Genomic DNA, 17,368 nt, shown 5'->3' with positions numbered 1-17,368 from the left:
CATAAAGATAGGAAATCATAAAAAAACATTTTTATGTTCTAAATTGTGTTAATTTATATCAGCATCATCATCATTGCTCGAGAGCAGTTTAAAAATCTCCAAAGAATTTTCATATTTCCTTGTGTGCAATGTATAGAATCAACTTGCTAGGTTTCATTTAAACAGATTTGGCTTAAGACTATATCACTCTCTGCCTATCTTTATTCAATCATCTACAAATCCTGATTCTAGAAGATGTTAGTTCCTAATTGGTTATCTCTTTCTCCCTATTCCTACCCACGTCACAAAACATGGTAATTTCAGTAGTCACGTAGATGATGTATGACTATCTCTCAATACCTTGAAATTTTCCCCTTCACTGATTTTAGTCTCTAATCTACTTTGGACTCTCCTTCTCATAGTCATATTCGAGACTTTTCTGTTACCAAAAATTGCAGCTCTTCATAATCTCAACTTCAAGATCTACTCTCCAACTGTTTCCTCCTGTATTTCTATCTTCAATAAATCTTTGACCCCATTGCTTAATGGCTACAAATCACTACAAGATATCCATTTATTCATCCAGCAAATACTCATGTGTCTACTCTGTGTCATGCTGTGGGCTAGGTGTTGAGTATACAGCATTGAGCAACACAATTGGGGGAGAGAGATATTGAACAAAATAAAAACATTAAAATCAACTTTGGTTTGGAGTGAAGAGTGAGAGTAGAATTTAGGAGGATAACTAGGAGGCTAGAGTAGTTGTGCAGGTAAGACATGATGATGTCTTGAGCTAAGGTGGTGACAAATGAGATAAAGAGAAGTGGTCAGATGTGTAATATATTGGAAGTAGAATGGATAGTACACACCAAGATAGATGGTGAGGGGATTGAGGACAAGGAAGGAGAGGACTGTTGTATCATATACTATAAGGGGGGCACATCAGGAGGAATTATTGGGGTGATATTCCTATGAGAAATATGGAAGCCTGAAGTAAACATATGAATATATGAGAGACTTAGGCTGGAGGTAAAAATTAGAGAAAAATAGAAGCTATTTGAAGCATGAAAATTAGTAAAATTGACTAAAATAGAGTGCAGTTATAGTGTGAGCAACGAAGATATAGGGCCAAATCCCGGATCCCTCTAAATTTTAAAGTCAGGAAAAGAAGGAGTAGCAGGCAAAAGATATTCAGGAGAAGCCAAGAAGATTCAATGTCAAGCCAAGAGAGAGAGAACAGTAATTCAAAAATGGTTGAGATAAGGTAGTATTTCAAGGGGGAGGTGGTAATGGTGGTTGTTGAATGTGTTTGAGAAGTCAGTCATCTTACAGATTGGAAAACGTTCACCTATTTGGCAAAATAGAGGTCATTACTTACCTCAACCAGAACAATTTTTATAGAATTGGTTTGGAAGAAATTACACTGGAGTGAGTTGAAGTGTAAATGGGATGTGAGAAAGTGCAGAGAATATGAGCAGAAAGAAAAGTATTTATCTTACATCTTATGGTTGAATTTACTTAAGTAAACTCCCATTGATGGACATTTAAATTGGTTTTGATGTTTCTCTCATTAGGGAAAAAGTGTACTTGTACTTTTTGCCATTTTTCCTGATTATTTCCTTAGGATACATTTCCAGAAATGATTATCATCATTATCATATCATTATTATTAACGACCAAAGAGTATGAGTTTAGTATAGTTAAGAGCATCTTATGATTTGATTTATTCTATTCAGTTTTCTTATGTATTTGAGTTACATTTTGTTTTCCAGGTTCTACTCCTCTTAGCTGAATCAACAAGTGCCCGTATGTTAGAGGATAAAATAAAGGATAAAAAACTTCTAGACTTTCTAGAAAATGAGCTTATATGAGCATGAGTTTCTCTAGCAAAGTCTAGAAGCAATTGATTACACAAATTATCTTGCATATCTATATTTCGTAGCATTATCTGTATTATTTTTACAAACAAAACAATGGTAGGAAGTAAGTGCATCTAAATCACTGTGTGGAATTTTTAGCTAATGTTCTGTATTAAGAAAATTTATTTATTAAGCCTTTATAAGTCCTCATTAACTATGGATAGAAAAAAATCTAAATAGACTGATTTTGTGTTCTGTATTTCAAAATATTATTTTCTTTCAGGTTAGCATTTGTATATTTTTCCTCTATAAACACTCAAAGACCCATTGACTATGAGCTAACATTACAATATAATTTGTTATAGAAGAGTTAAGATGTTACTTTTAATATTTATGTTTTATGTGTTTTAGAGTATCTAATTTATTGGCAGAACATGGCTCACTGGGATCTGGGGCCTACAGATCAGTAGGTGAATGGCTAGAAGCAATCAAAATGGGCCGGTATACAGAGATTTTCATGGAAAATGGATACAGTTCAATGGACGCTGTGGCTCAGGTGACCTTGGAGTGAGTAATTTTTCTGATAATTTTTACATAATTGCTGGGGCGAGAAAACTTGTTCAGAAACCAATCTGGATGAGGTCAAGGGAAATCAGTTAACCTTTGTCCATGTTTGGCAGCTTTCAAAGAAGCCTTTTCCTTTTTAGCCTGTATTGTTAACAACTGCATGGTTAATGCTACTTCTGGCCAGTATCTTTGCTTCTTTGCTTCAAACAACATTTGAATATTTGAATAATTGGAATAACAGCTTCTTCGCAAAATACTGGTATTTTGTGTTGTGGAAAAGATGTTTTCTTGACAAAGTTTTTATACTGGTACTTATGTTATACAAATGTAAATACAAGACAAAGCAACTGTAAGCACAATTGGTGTGGCTAGTCCTACATAACAACAAACATATTCTTAAGTTTTGGCTGTGATAAATACCCAGGTAACAACAGCTTACACAAAGTTTCCCAGGCAGGGATCTCATTTAATCTCTAAGTGGTGCACCTTATATTCTTGCAATCCAAGGATATAGTAGATCCTGCCTCTGATTTGTTATTTGATACAATCTCAGTGGAACCAATTGTGCCCTTTTCTGTTTGCACGTTTAAGATAAAATTTATCAAATCTTATCAAATAAAAAACACTAGAGTTAAATATTAAATTCTTTAAGGTTGTAAGTTGTTTGTATTTTATTATATACTCTGTATGTGTAATTATTTTAGCCTAATATTTGTTATTTGTGAAAATTAACCGTTGTTATGGTGGTTCCATCTAGATGACATTAACATGAATAATGTTTTAACCTGTGAATATAATGATAACTTACTTTGAATTACCTACAAATTCAAAGGTTAAAATATTGTAAGGATTAGAACGTGGTAGAACATTATAAAGCACTAAACCACAGTCCTTATTCCATTACTTCATGTGATATGAGCATTGAGCAGTTCTGTCTCACCATTTCTATTATTCTGGCATTTTCTGATTCATTGAATTCACTGCCTATCCACACAAAAGGTTACAGGGTACCATCATTTATCACCAGTTAATGTCACATTCTCAGCATTTCTTTCTTTATATCTATAACTAAAGGACCTAAAAATCACCACTCAGCTTGCTCTCTTGTTTCACTGACTCATTCTCACCATCACTACCAAATCATGTCTACTTAATGACACATATGCTTTGCCCATTATTTCTTTAGACACTCAAAGAACTCATTTATGCTATATTTAAAATAGTAAACAGAAAATTTTACTGATAATTTAAAACTATTTTTACATGATTGCTATTTAATTTTTCAGTAAAAATGGTCATTTTAATTTATTAAAGTCATTTGTCATTTTATATTAAAATGATACTGTAGGTATTTCTTCTACCCAATGTCAGATTACCTGTAAATATATAATAAAATTATTTGCATTAAACGATGTCTCTTTTCTTATTAAAATAGCACATATACTTATGTATATTTGCATCCACTACCTTTTTGCTTCTCCCTTCGCAGAATAGTTATAATCATAAATGTTTTTTTTTATTAACTACCTCTGTTTTACTTTATCTCTTTGGGGCCCTAAAATATGTTGAATATATTAGCATTATGGTTTCACTTTTTAAAATTTCTTTTAGTTCTTTTCTCTTTACTTTCTATCTGCTCCTCTATCCCCAAACTCTCTTCATTTTGTATGTTTTCTTTCAAGCCCTAACTGCTTCTTCTGTCTTCTTATGATAGTTCTCCACCTCAATTCTATTCTCCAGTAATTTTTATCTGGTCAGTTTTTCCCTACTTGGTTTAATTTCTTCTCTCTGTCTATTACTCTGGTAGCTTGCTGCCTCTTGCCTTATTGCCTCCTTTCAGATATTTTGTCTTTTAATTTATTAGTTCTGACCAGAAGAGTAAGGTGAAATTAGGAGACTTACTGAGATCTTCCTGTTCAGAGAATGTCGGTTTCCGTATGTCAATTGCTTCAGATTCCTGGGCCTTTAACAACACAATCCTTGCTAGGAACTGAGCCAGCAAACCTTAACTCCAGCAAAGCCGATTTCTTGGAGAGTCCAGTACATTTAGATATATGTCCTCTTGTTTATTGTGTTTTTGATCACATTTTCCCTATTTGGTAAAAACATATTTATCAAAATGTTATGTTAAATAACTCACAAAACTGTGAGTAATCAGTTACTTGTTTGGTCAAGAATATAAGAAAAAGATAGATTATTTGTACATTTTGCTTGCCCTTCACCAAAAAAAAGTCAGTCATTATTGAGGACTTATGGCAAAGGAACTGGGCTATCAATAAAGACAAAGACACGTTCTTAAACAGTTAGATAATGATCTTTTACACGTGCTCTTTACCCATATCTAAATATTAACTTTATGGAGCCTGTATAATCTTATAATAAAATAATAAAATGTTATCACCAGTGTCATTACCAGGGCATAATAGAAACTGAGAACTGGAAGAATACATTCATACCTGTAATAAATACTTAAAAAATTTAAATCACTTAATATAAAGCAAAAGATAAAACTGCCTTATACTTGAATTAGAAAAACATGTTATCATTTGTGCCATCAAATTTGTTGTCATGGTGAGTTTAGGAAAAAAGACAGTAAAAAATTGCAATCTTTTAAAACCACATACTTTGGTGAAAATTTCCTTCATAAAAGTTTAATTTTGTTTATGATTTTTTTTTGCCAGCACATGCATGTATGGCTGACTGTGAAAAGGAAACAAAAACTTAGAGATCTTAGAGTCAAAATGTGTTCAATGAAAGTAGCTTTCAACCGTAGACATTTTTGTCTGCTGTTCTCTATGCCTAAACCTTGCTATTCTGTGTACGGTACTCATATTAGAACAATGGTGATGGTGGTAATGGTGCAATCTGTACCATGGTGTAAGTGCAATGAGTTGTCTACAGGGGGAATTGTGAACTGGAGGTGAGTTGTAAATTGAATCCAAAGATTTCAGTTAAGGACAGTTTTATAGCTACTTTTTAAACTCCTTGTCAGACCAGTGCTGTCAACTTTTGATTATTCAGAAATTCAGCAAAATCCAATGAATTTAAATATTATACCAACTGTGTATAAGCTGAAGAGGTGCCTGTTACTATCATTTCTTAAAATGGGGGTCTTAAACTACTAAAATGAAAGTTTCCCAAATCTAGAGCCAAAATTTGTGCATACCACTTCAAATAGATTTCTTCAGTTATCAATAAAGTCATAATGCATAATTTATTATACAGCTAAAGTACACATAGGAGTACTTACTATACTCTGTGTTCTATGTAATTAAGCTAAAACTTCTAGCCTAAGGCTCACAATGTCTCATACATTGAAAATCATGACTAGGCCATGGTTAATCCTCTCTTGCCAAGTGTAAATATATTTATCTTGTACAGTAGATATATAAATGATTATCAGGATTCTTCTAAATGAACCAAAAAATTCTAACATAAAAGTACATGATCAAACTATGACAAAAAGAATGAACAATGGAATTTAGTGAATATTCATCAATGTCTCTTCTCCCTTCTCCTATCCAGCCAGTGTTAATGGGGCTAAGGACCAGTGATGTGGCTAAGACATGTGTAAAGCAGAAGGGAGACTGAGTAAGGGAATGACTCCTCCACAGATGGATGAGTTAAATACTGAATAATCAAGAGTTGCTCCAACATCAACTAGACACCTCTTGTTATTCTCTATTTTCCATTCTACCATTTTAGTATCATAATATCAGTGTTTTCCATTGTTTAATATTATGGAATAACATTTGAAAAAATGCTGGAATGTAATCACAACAATGGCAATTCGTGATATTTGCAGCTTTTCTAAAACTAATCATGCTTTGTTGACAAAATCCAAACTTTTTTATGTAACAATACTATTCTCATCATGTTTAAATTGATAAACCTATGCTGAAATATAGTTTGTCATTATTAGAATTGGCTTTGGGTATTACTTAAGATTACACGTGGTCATGATAAAATTAGTATAATATTTATAAGGGAGACACACTGAAAACTTTGCCTAGCAATAAAATTTCCTATATAGAAAGATGAAATGAGTAAAATAGCACACCTCGCATCATTTCCAAATATCACTGTAAATAGAGCAGCAACTTCATCATTAAATGTAAAATACTTTAATTTTTATCAAATTTCTCTCACATTTTATTACTGCTAAATTAACCATTTACTGTGTACTTTAAGGAATAAATGGGAATTATTAGAAATCACAGAAGTGTGAGACAAGACTACTTAAAAGAAAATAATGTATTTAACAATATTGGAATAAAGTTTTTTAACCTTTACCAGAAACACTTTTCTAATACTATTTTAATTCTCATTTGTAATATCAGAAAATATTAAATGGGATTTTTTAAGAAACTACTTTGCTGCTGAGAACAATTGTAACTTGCCTAAATGACCTTATTTCTCCCCAACTTTTTCAGTGAAAATCACATTGTATAAAGGTATATGTACATTGCATGCATTATAATCATGCTATTTTCTAAACCTATGCACATTGATTTGACAGCTTTTAAAACAACAGGTCAGATTTTAAAAAACAACAGCACTCCATTGAAGATACACCTAATTTATGGCAGTATATAAAATGTAATGCTGTGTTTTTATAACTAACTCCATTTCTCCCATAGAAAGAGGGATAGAGGGGGATGTGAGAGGGTAGAGAGAGAGGGAGAAGAGAGAGAGAATTTCCGTGGGCAGACCTTCCTTCCATATGCATCTTAGGGAATAATCAGATCGTAAGTTGACCTTGAAATAAAATTTTATGTGTAGTTCACTGGGAAAATTTTAATAAAATTAACTTAAAATCTAGATATATAAAATGTTCTGAAGAAAGATTTTATTTGCCTACCAATACAAACTCTGTAACTGTACTTATTAATCAAATGCAATTCCTCAAAATATTCATTCTTTAGCATGATATAAATATCATGAAAAATTTAAATTCCCAAAGCATTGAACCAGAGTCTTTCTTGTGACCAAGCTATTTTCAGAGAATGAAATATTTACATATATTATAACAGTAAATTAAGACAATGGAAATAAAAATGTCAAATCAGTGATTTGGTATCATTTAGACAAAACAACCAAGGTTCCATCCCTTATATAGAGCATACACACACACAGACACACACACACACACATACACAAATATGCACATGCATACATACACGCATACACCTACACTTCAAATTAAGGTATTGGTATTGTATACACAAAGTCTATGCTGTATGAGTGGGAAAATTTGTAAATTTTTTTTCAGGTCTTTCAGAATAAACTGTAATGGTTATTTTCAAAAGCTCATTCCTAATAATTGGATTAGCTGTAAGAATTGTGCAATTTAATTACATATATATATTACATCAATACTTTCAAACTTGGATTTGTCAGAATCACCTGTGGGTTTATAAAGCATATGATAAAACTTATGTTTCAAAGCTTCATTTCAACTACTAATTATTTAAATTCTCTTGCAGAGATTGATTGTTTTCAGATTGAGAAATTTTAGTCCCTTTTGTCCTTACTTAGGTCCAAAGTATGCTCGTCAGCACCCACAAATTACCCACATCTACACAATTCATCATGATTCATACGTTACACGTGGAAACATGAGAATACTAATAAGCCCTTAACTGAAACTACCATCAAGTATAGATTGGATTACCATAGCCTTAGTCAAAGAAGTATGTGTTCAGTTCCCTTCATTAAATATCTTCTTTCTTTTAGAATTTTGGATATTTGATGTTATATCTACAGAATTCTCATTTTATGGATGAATAAATCATTGTATGTAATTTGAAGTCTTTGGCTCAAAATTGTACCTCAGAGAAATGAGAAATTACAGGAGTAGGGACTTTGGTGTCATGTTCCTGGTGTTAGGCCTAGCCCTGCTACCCACTGGCTGTGTTATCTAGCTAAGTGATTTAAATTCCCTAGGGCTTTACTTCCTCGTCCATAAAAGGAGATTAACAAAACTCTATATCATAGGGATATATATTTACCTAGCATAGAGGAAGAGGACATCTTAATTGCCATCTGTTATTTCCATATTTAGTGCAAGGGTTCTCAACCAGGGGAGATTTTCCCACTCAGGGGACATTTGGCAATGTCTTGTCACAACAAAGGGCTAGGGGTGGTGCAGCACTTCTGATATTTAGAAGATAGAAGCCAGAATACTGCCAGCTATCCTACAATGCACGGGAGAGCCCCCACAACAAACAGTTATCTGGCCCATAATGTTAACAGGGGCAAGGCTGAGAAACTCTGATTTAGTTGAAAAGAGACAAGGTTCAACTCAAGCCTCTTTTATTCTTATGTTAGTCGTAACTAGCTATTTTATAGTCTATTTCATAACTAACAATAGCGATTTTGTGTTAAAGTGAATTTTTACTGGTTTTTAAGTTTTGCTGATGACTGTCTTCCGTGCCTACCATTATTATCATTGTTAAAGTGTACTCTGGCTTATTATAGCTATAATAATTTCTAAGGTTAATGTTTAATATTCACATTCTAATATAGAGATATGTGTCTACAATAAGTATCAATTGTTTCTTTTTTAGTTACGTGCCATTTGCTAAAACTCTCATAAGATATTAAGAAAACATAAAAGGAAAAAGAAACCTAGACATTATTTAAACAAACAATTATTTCCAGTACTAATACATAAAAAGCCTAAGTACCCGTTTACTTAATTTCTATCCTCTGATAACTAAGAGATTTCCTTGAGTTTTCAAAACTATTCAATTTTACATGTAATGATTCTAATGTCATTGTATCCAATTCTATAGAATTCTAAGACAATCTAAAATTAATATATTTGCTGAATGCAAAAATATTCTACTTTTAACATAATGTGTTCAATAAAGTAATTATCTAAAGAAATCTAACATGGCAAACAGTTTTGTCATTTAAAACTCTTGAATTGTTAATGCTCATTTTTTCCTGTAATTAATATTATCATTTGCCAAACATACCTGAGTCATTATATTTGCCAAATACATACTTTAGAAGAATAGAATTCCTGAATATCCTATGAAATAACGTTTAAAAACCATGATCACTGGCCCTGAGCACCATAATATGCTGTTTGTTTAGAAATCTAAACATTTGTAATTTTCTTTTGAATAAGAAGCTTGTTTAAAAGAAACAGGGTGAAAGTATCTTGATTGAAAAATCTTTCTGATAGCGTGTAATCTTCAGAATGCTCTAAATGCCAATAGAGCCTGTGTTATTTGGTAAAGGAAGAAAGCTCGGGTACTTTGGGTTTCAAGTAAAAAATAAAAGATTTGGAAATGTTCTAAGAGCGATCTAGTGATGATTATTCCCTAAAGATATCTGTTACCTACAACGATTGTACTGACTGAATCATTTGAAGAGCTTTTGTCTTCATCTGCTTAGCTGTGAGATTTTAAGAGTATATTTAATGCTGACTTCTTTGAGCAAAAAAAAAAGTGTTTGTTCATATTGTAGGTCCACATTTTCAAAACTGTTCAATGAAGTTAAATATTTATTGGTAAGCATGTGCAAATTTGTTTTTTCGCCAGTCTGTGCCACCAAACTAATGATGTCCAAGAAAGAGGGCAAATATATATCACTCCTTGTTATAAACATTTCTTTGACTGCAAGCAGATTTTCAAGGTGCAATTTTGGAGCCTGCCTTTGAAAATTGGACCCTGTCTGTCTAAATTGGGACTGTAATCTAATTAGTTTCTGCATAATGTTTGCCTCTTTGCCAGCGTGAATATTGAGGTGTGCTAGCAATTGAATCAATACATACATCCAACGTGTGCTTTCTTCATGCAGGGATTTGAGGCGGCTTGGAGTGACTCTTGTCGGTCACCAGAAGAAGATCATGAACAGCCTTCAAGAAATGAAGGTGCAGCTGGTAAATGGGATGGTGCCATTGTAACTTCATTTCAATGTCACTTCATCAAGTGAATGATTCTGCACTTTGTAAACAAGCCCTGAGATTTATTTTAACAAAAAAGGGGAAAAAGGGAAAACTCAGTGATTTCTAAACCTTAGGGAGCATTTGTTTCAGCTACAGAATTTATAATCAGTGTTTTACTAAAATCTCCTTACCCTCCTCTCAGTGTCTTCGTTTTTCATGAAGCAAATATAACCTGTATGGAGTAAGAACATGAGGTGAAACGTTATCTTATGTTACAACAAAATCCTTCCTGCTACTTCTACAAAATTTTATACGTGAAATATATAACTCTATATAGCACCTTTATAGACTGAATTAAGGCAGCCCCTTTCAAAACTTCCAAGAATCTACTTGAAAGGAAAAGTTTTATAGCCATTTGTGGGCTAACAGAAGCTGCAACTTACTGAAGTTTACTTCAAGTCTTAATTGTCTACATAAGTGTATTGAAGAGCAATATGGTTAGATAATTTCTTAATAGATATCTTCATTTGTAATTTTAAAATGCTGTTACACAGCGTTAACTTATAGAAACTAGTGTATAAACATGTTGCCTGATCGAGAACAAGTACAATGCAGGGTGTATATTTATTTTTCTGTGTCATAAAATTTACTTTTAGCTGCTCTTCTAGAAACTATTAGGTAATAAATGTGTATATACTGTATAATTTGCTATATACCCAGGAACCAGTTTAAGTTGGAGTTTTGTGTGTGTATGCATGCACATGTGTGCATTACCATTCTGCTTGCATTTTTAATAGTGTTTTAATTTTAGCAACATATAGGAACAAGTGTGCCAGAGTGTAATGTGAATAGGAGAAATAGGGAAGCAGTAAAACAAAATTGAACATGAGCTTGTTTTTTTTCCTCTCATGTGTCCAAAAGCTACTAAATCTCTTTATTCACTAACAGGAAATGTCTATAAGATTAAATCCCCTTTGGCTTTTTGAAAACACTTTGTGATATCTGTGACAATGCAGTTCTTCTAGCCATTAATCTTGCACCCCTGTGAGAAATTTCACCTTTCTGAGTCCCAGAAAATATCTTCTCAAGCAAAGTTGACACCGAAGGGCACATTTTCAGCAGGATGTAGAAGGATTTAACTGTGCAGGCTTCTGTTAATGTTGTTAAATCCAGGCACATAGCACTAAGCATTACCCCTAAGTGTTAATCCTTTGTAACCATTTCCCTTGTGGCCCAGCTCTAGAGATGTTGATACTAAGACAGCAATGGAATGGCGATAAATATATATAATTTTTTTTGCCTTCAGAATTTTCTCTGCTTCAAGACTTAAGTTTTATATGTTGATGGCTGTTTATTCCTTTGGTAATTTCGTCTTATATTCAGTTACATTGAATTGATTTTATTTTGATGAATGAATCCAAAGTATTATTTAATTGGTCTTATTAAGGATAAAGATATGTTCTATATACCACACTTGGTGAAGACTGGCTTATGAGGCACAAATTGTACCATTTATTAGAACTTGAACAAAACTGAGCCGCTTGGTGAAATAACCAAATTTTTGGTAGGATTACACTTTATAGAAATTATGGAATGACGTGATTATTCAAGGAACACAGCATTTAAACAAAATATAGCTTACTCATGATTATCAATGGCAATAGTATATTAGAGTAGCCTGGATAAATGAAATCCATAGCAAATACACCTGCATTATATTAATGATACTCTCTTTCTCAAGCACCTGTTGTAGTTGAATGTTAGCACATACAGGAATCAACTTTTGGTAAATAACTTCTTTCTACCCTGCCCACCTTTCACTTAAGCAGCAAAGTAACTCTTTGCTAAAGAACACAGGGAAAAAAACAAAAGAAACTCTAAACAATTTTCAAATGGTATATTGAATTCTGTCCAATCAGGGCTATAATTCCTTTTTAGGTCTATATTGTACCATGAGTCCACACAAACTATGCTTCAAGTATACTCTATTAATTTTGTGAAATTTCTAGAGAAAGTAGACAAATGTGGATTTTATATTGTCTTGATAAAATCACAAGTAAGAAGGCATCACCATTATTAAAGATGCATTTGTTCATTTCAAGATACATAAAATTAATTCCTTTTGTACAAAATAATTGGAGATTGTGTTGCACTTTATTCAATTTTGTAAAAATAACCCAACCTAAGTGATAAAGTAGCAATTGAAAAACTTAAAAGTAAGAATAGACTTGATTGATTTGAAAGAGAAACTAGTATAAATTTTAGAGCTGATGGACTAGCCACAATTACTTACACAGAAAACAATATTTGCCAAATTGTCTTCTAACTTTACATGTTCAAAGATGATTGAGAGGTCAGGATAGAGTATATCTGATTAGGATTTGAAGTTGCAATGTAGATTTCCTCTTTTTCACAAAAGAACATTACAAATTAATTTGAATCCAATTTATTTGCTTCTTTTGCAATCTTGGTGTTCATACTGGAAAGCAAACTGAGATGCAAGTAAAACAGACACATGGATTTCATCCATATCTCACTCTGGTTGAGAATTTCTAAGGATGTCAATATGATTTTAGAAGAAATAAAGAGACTTTCAAATAAGATGTACTCCCCCCCTAAAAAAAAGAGGAAAGAATTTCTTTCTAAAATATTTGTTCACCACTGGATATGTGACCAATTGGGAAGTGCCTCTTTCATCTATAAATGTGAGAAGTGGAACAAGGAAAAGAGGCAGTTCTTGTGAAATGCGTTGAGGCAGTAACCCACGGCAAGGTTTGACAAATCTTGATTGTGTGATTTCTTATCCTTTTGGTTCATTTTGTCACTCACTAGACAACCAAAAATAAAACATATGCTCAATAATTTTAGCACATAAGATAGATTTGTCAAATAATACATAATGTTACGGTAACTATCAGTAGCAGTACCTTTAGGGCATGAGTCTTTCTCAGTGTTGAACTTTGAAAAATAAGTACAAGCAGGGAGTAATTTTCAACTTACTTGTACCTGTTGAAGTCACTCAATTACTACTTTTATCAATCATAATTTGTTTCCTAATCTTGCCATTTGCTCACATGTAAAAATGACATATATTCAGTTGTTCTTCTTGGCTATTGAAATGTACGAATTGTATGTGAAAATGTAAAGATCTTGATTTTCCCATTTAAAAAAAATTAATGTGCATGGTCTTTTATTTCTTGTATTGTAATCACCAAGTCAGTGTTCTAAAGTTGTAGGATTACTGTAAAAATTGTATTGCAATATTCTATCTAAACTTAAATGTGGCCAGCACTAGTTTCAGAGTTGCCAAAATAGTACAGAATATCCTTAACTCAGCTTGTAAAAGAGTTTTAACCATTGAGCAATGATGAAGAGATAGTTTCACATTTCAAGCTTCAAATGAAAAATTAACGTCAGTTGAACACATGTATTTGCATGTCTGCTATTTAATCTCTATGTGAAAGTCAAAGATTTTTTTAACACCATTCTTTCTCCCATTTAAAGTGGGTTCTCAGAAGCACAAGCAGAGATATTTACCTGTGGAAGACATTTTTGGCTGTAATTGTGCATTGGATGGCAAATGCTATTTGAGTCAGATGTTAGAAGTTTGCTAGATGTATGATGCTGCCTAGTAGAATAAGATTCTTGACTCATTTTGTTCTTTCTAAAAATAAGAAAAAAGGAAGCTAAGTATGATAGGAAACTGTCTTTGCTTATGTCCTGCCAGATGTTTAACCTCAAAGTAAATAAAAAGTAGGTACAATAAGATGATGATGATGATAATGAATAAACAATCAAAATGCTAGTTTTATTTGAGATTAATAACTAGAATAAGTCATCATTTTTTCCACTCTGTAGCACAGCTGGTTACATTGAATATTTTTCTCTATTATGTTGTTAATTATATAGTAATGTATCAAAGGAGAAATAGATAAGAACTTTCTTTTCATTTCTCGTTGATTTATGAAAAAGTCTTTTTACACATAAATGATTGAATGTTCTTGTTCAAATGACCATGTAATTATTGCTTAGGAGAAGACACCAATTCTTTAAAAAAAAAAAGTCTATTTATAACAATAGGAATCAAATGTCATTTGTTTCTTTTAAATGTAAATGAAAAAAATTGAAGGTGGCACAATATGTCATATTTATTCAGGCTGGGCTATAATAACAGTCGAGGTTTTTGTGGTCAACATATTTGTGAATCCTTAGACTGCTCTAGTTTTACAATTAATTATTTAAAATTGTGTAAATTTCATTTATAATAGTCAGAATAAAACTTAGACTCAGTCATTTGTTAATATGTTTATTAAATCTCTTAGTTTCAGGCAGATCAGAAGCAGCTGTATAGTGCATCTTACTCTGTGCTAGGCCTTGGGATAGCTCAAGTCCCTGCCTCAGCTTTACTTCAAGAAAGGGTTAGCATTTCTGTACTTTTTTTTTCCCTATTTGAAGCTCTATGTGCATTTGGTTTGTGTACATGTTTTTGTAGTGTAAGATATGAAATTTTATATTTTTTCAGAAAATAAACAAACCCTTTGAATACAGTTAAATCCGATTGTCATGCTTGACCCTCCCCCAAAAGACTTTAAACTTATAGCTTTTGTATGATTTCAGTTAGTTCTAATAAAAATGTTTGAATTTCCTATGCTAAATATTTAAAATGTAATCAGCGTTCATTTTCCTCTAAGACCTATTCATGAATCTTTGCTTTCGAGTATTTTTTGCAACTAGAGTTGGACACTGAGATTGTAGGACATGAGCATAATTATGTGAAACCGAATTAGAAGTTGATTTGTGACAGTGTAATACAACATTATTTGAGAAAAACAGAAAACTGTGTGTACAGTCTGCAAAAAGAGACTCTGCTGACCAGCATTAGCTGGTCACCTTCTCATTGCCAAGCATCTGCTTACGGTATAGGGTGGAGGAGTGGCATTCTTACAAGAAGGGGTGTCGTTAAGTATGAATGCTCCCTCTTTTTCTGTATATAATGTACCATATTAGTCTACTTTTGTAAAGAGGATACCAAACAATCTGCTGTATTCAAGGAAATGAATCATATTTGTATTTTTTTGCATTTACATTCATGAAAAGTGACATCACCATGCCTAGGGAAATAATCCATAACTCCTTTGCCTATGTGTAAAATCACTATTACAAGGGATATCATTTAATATTCTAGTAGATACTCTCATGTAAAGACTCTGAGTTCTTTGTCACCATGTAGACTATTCTTGCCCTTGCTTTGCTACAGAAATAAAGATCCTATGATGAAGGGGATTTTTCCCCAATCCTCTAGGCACTCTTGACCAGGGAGGAAAGATGGGGGTAGGAGTGAAAAAGTTAACATTTAATAAGGATGCACTGTTCTATCTTAGAATTTTTCACTCTTACCTTCGAGATGCATTTTATTGTCTCCACTCTACTCATGAGGAAGCCATGACTTCAGACTCTTAAGAAATTGCCCAGGGCCTGGCTGCTCTTCAAATCCTGCCTATCTTTATGCAGGATAAAACCCACGTTTATTTGAGACTAATGAACCCACTACTGATTCCACAATGTTGACCATGCTATCTAGACAATGGATTCATTTAGGCCAGGCTTCTAATTTAATTGATGCAGGGACTGAAGGTTAGCAAGAAAAAATGATTTGCACATTTTCACAAAGCAAAGTGTGAACCTTGGGTAGGAACCAGGATCTGACTGATTACATTTCTAGCATATTTGGTTTCTAGAATAAGTCAAACTTTGGGAGTCAAAAATAGGTTTTCTTATTTGTGGTCTTTCCATTGAGTAGTAGCACAATTTAATTCTGTATATCTTTCCAGTTTATGTCATGGTTTTCTCAACTACAAGCACAGGAAATTGCAATAAATATTTATTACTTATTTCCAGCTGTAATATCTGAACTTCACTTATGGAACTCTGAAGTGTACAGGTGATTCACCGTTAAATTGTTACCAAAAATAAAATAAGTTGATAGTTATGAAAATCTACAGTAGCCATTCAAATCAAGGAGAGTTTTATATGAAATATTAAATGTAATTTTACTTGAATTTAGCAGGCTAAAAAATAATAAATTGGAATGAAACTGGCAGAAATATTGAACTACAGATAAATGTTTTTTCACAGCAAGTTATTAGTTCTTAAATCATCCCTCTAATTATTTTTAAAAGTTGATTATGAAAAATATTAATATTTTGGGGTTATTCATTTCAATTTGAAATTTGTTAGTGATACTAAATTTCCATAAAATAAAAATTTCATTCAGTTCTCATAACAGTCCTTTAAGTGAGACATTTATTCTCTCTTCTTTTGAACAAAGGTAGAAATGGAGGCTACCTTTGCAAGGCTAAGTGACTCTCCTCAGATCAAATAGCTCATTAACACGTCTTTCTCTCTTTTAAAGTTAACCCTTCTGCCTCTGAGTTCCAGATGATGCTCTCCTACCTGCTTTGGAATCTGTTCCACCAGTTGTTCCTGATCTTGAATATCCTCAGCCATCAGTTTCCAGAATTCCCTTCACCTCAGCCCCTACATCTGCGTGAGGGAGTTCATGGCATTGTGGTTGTCTGGAGCCAGCATAGTAAATCCTGCTCTGTCACTTACTAGTTGTGTAAACTCAGGCAAGCCATTGAACTTCTCTGCCTTCAGGTCCCTCATCTATTAGTTGAGGAATTAATATGGCCGTTATGAGACGCTAGGAATATATATTTAAAGAATGAAAATAGTGCCCACCACATAATTCTTCAGTAAATGTTACTTATCTTTATGTATCCTACTCTAAAATTTCTTCACTGTCAAACAATATGAGTTACCTTAACTTTCTTATCTCTTCCTCTAATCCATTTCTCTGCAATCTTTCCTCTCATTCTATATTTGTTTTAACTTAATGTTATCAAAGCTTTCAAACACATATAAAATCTGATAAAATTTTGATAGATTCCCTTGTACATGGAAGCCAGGTTCAGCAATTATCATCTCAATGCCAATCTTGTTTTGTCCATAACTCCACCAACTCTTTACTCTCTCAGATTAAAAAAAAAAGCTCAGATATTTT

The 17,368-nt window shown here is 32.8% G+C and overlaps 1 protein-coding gene across 1 annotated transcript in view; it reads left to right on the top strand.

Moving 5' to 3' along the window:
- EPHA5 (EPH receptor A5) overlaps nucleotides 1-10,735 on the top strand; it is a 324,586-nt gene extending 313,851 nt beyond the window's left edge. Inside the window, exons 17-18 of the mRNA XM_014787641.2 lie at nucleotides 2,250-2,405; nucleotides 10,218-10,735. Of these exons, the coding sequence (XP_014643127.2) occupies nucleotides 2,250-2,405; nucleotides 10,218-10,323 (262 nt within the window). The 3' untranslated portion in view covers nucleotides 10,324-10,735. The remainder of the gene's footprint in view (nucleotides 1-2,249; nucleotides 2,406-10,217) is intronic.
- Nucleotides 10,736-17,368: the final 6,633 nt, after the last annotated feature.

This window comes from Ceratotherium simum, chromosome 8, assembly GCF_057802395.1.
Source record: "Ceratotherium simum simum isolate JZ-2026a chromosome 8, ASM5780239v1, whole genome shotgun sequence".
Lineage (NCBI taxonomy): Eukaryota > Metazoa > Chordata > Mammalia > Perissodactyla > Rhinocerotidae > Ceratotherium > Ceratotherium simum.
Note: the sequence above shows the minus strand (reverse complement) of the source record. Positions and strands in the feature narration are given on the sequence as shown.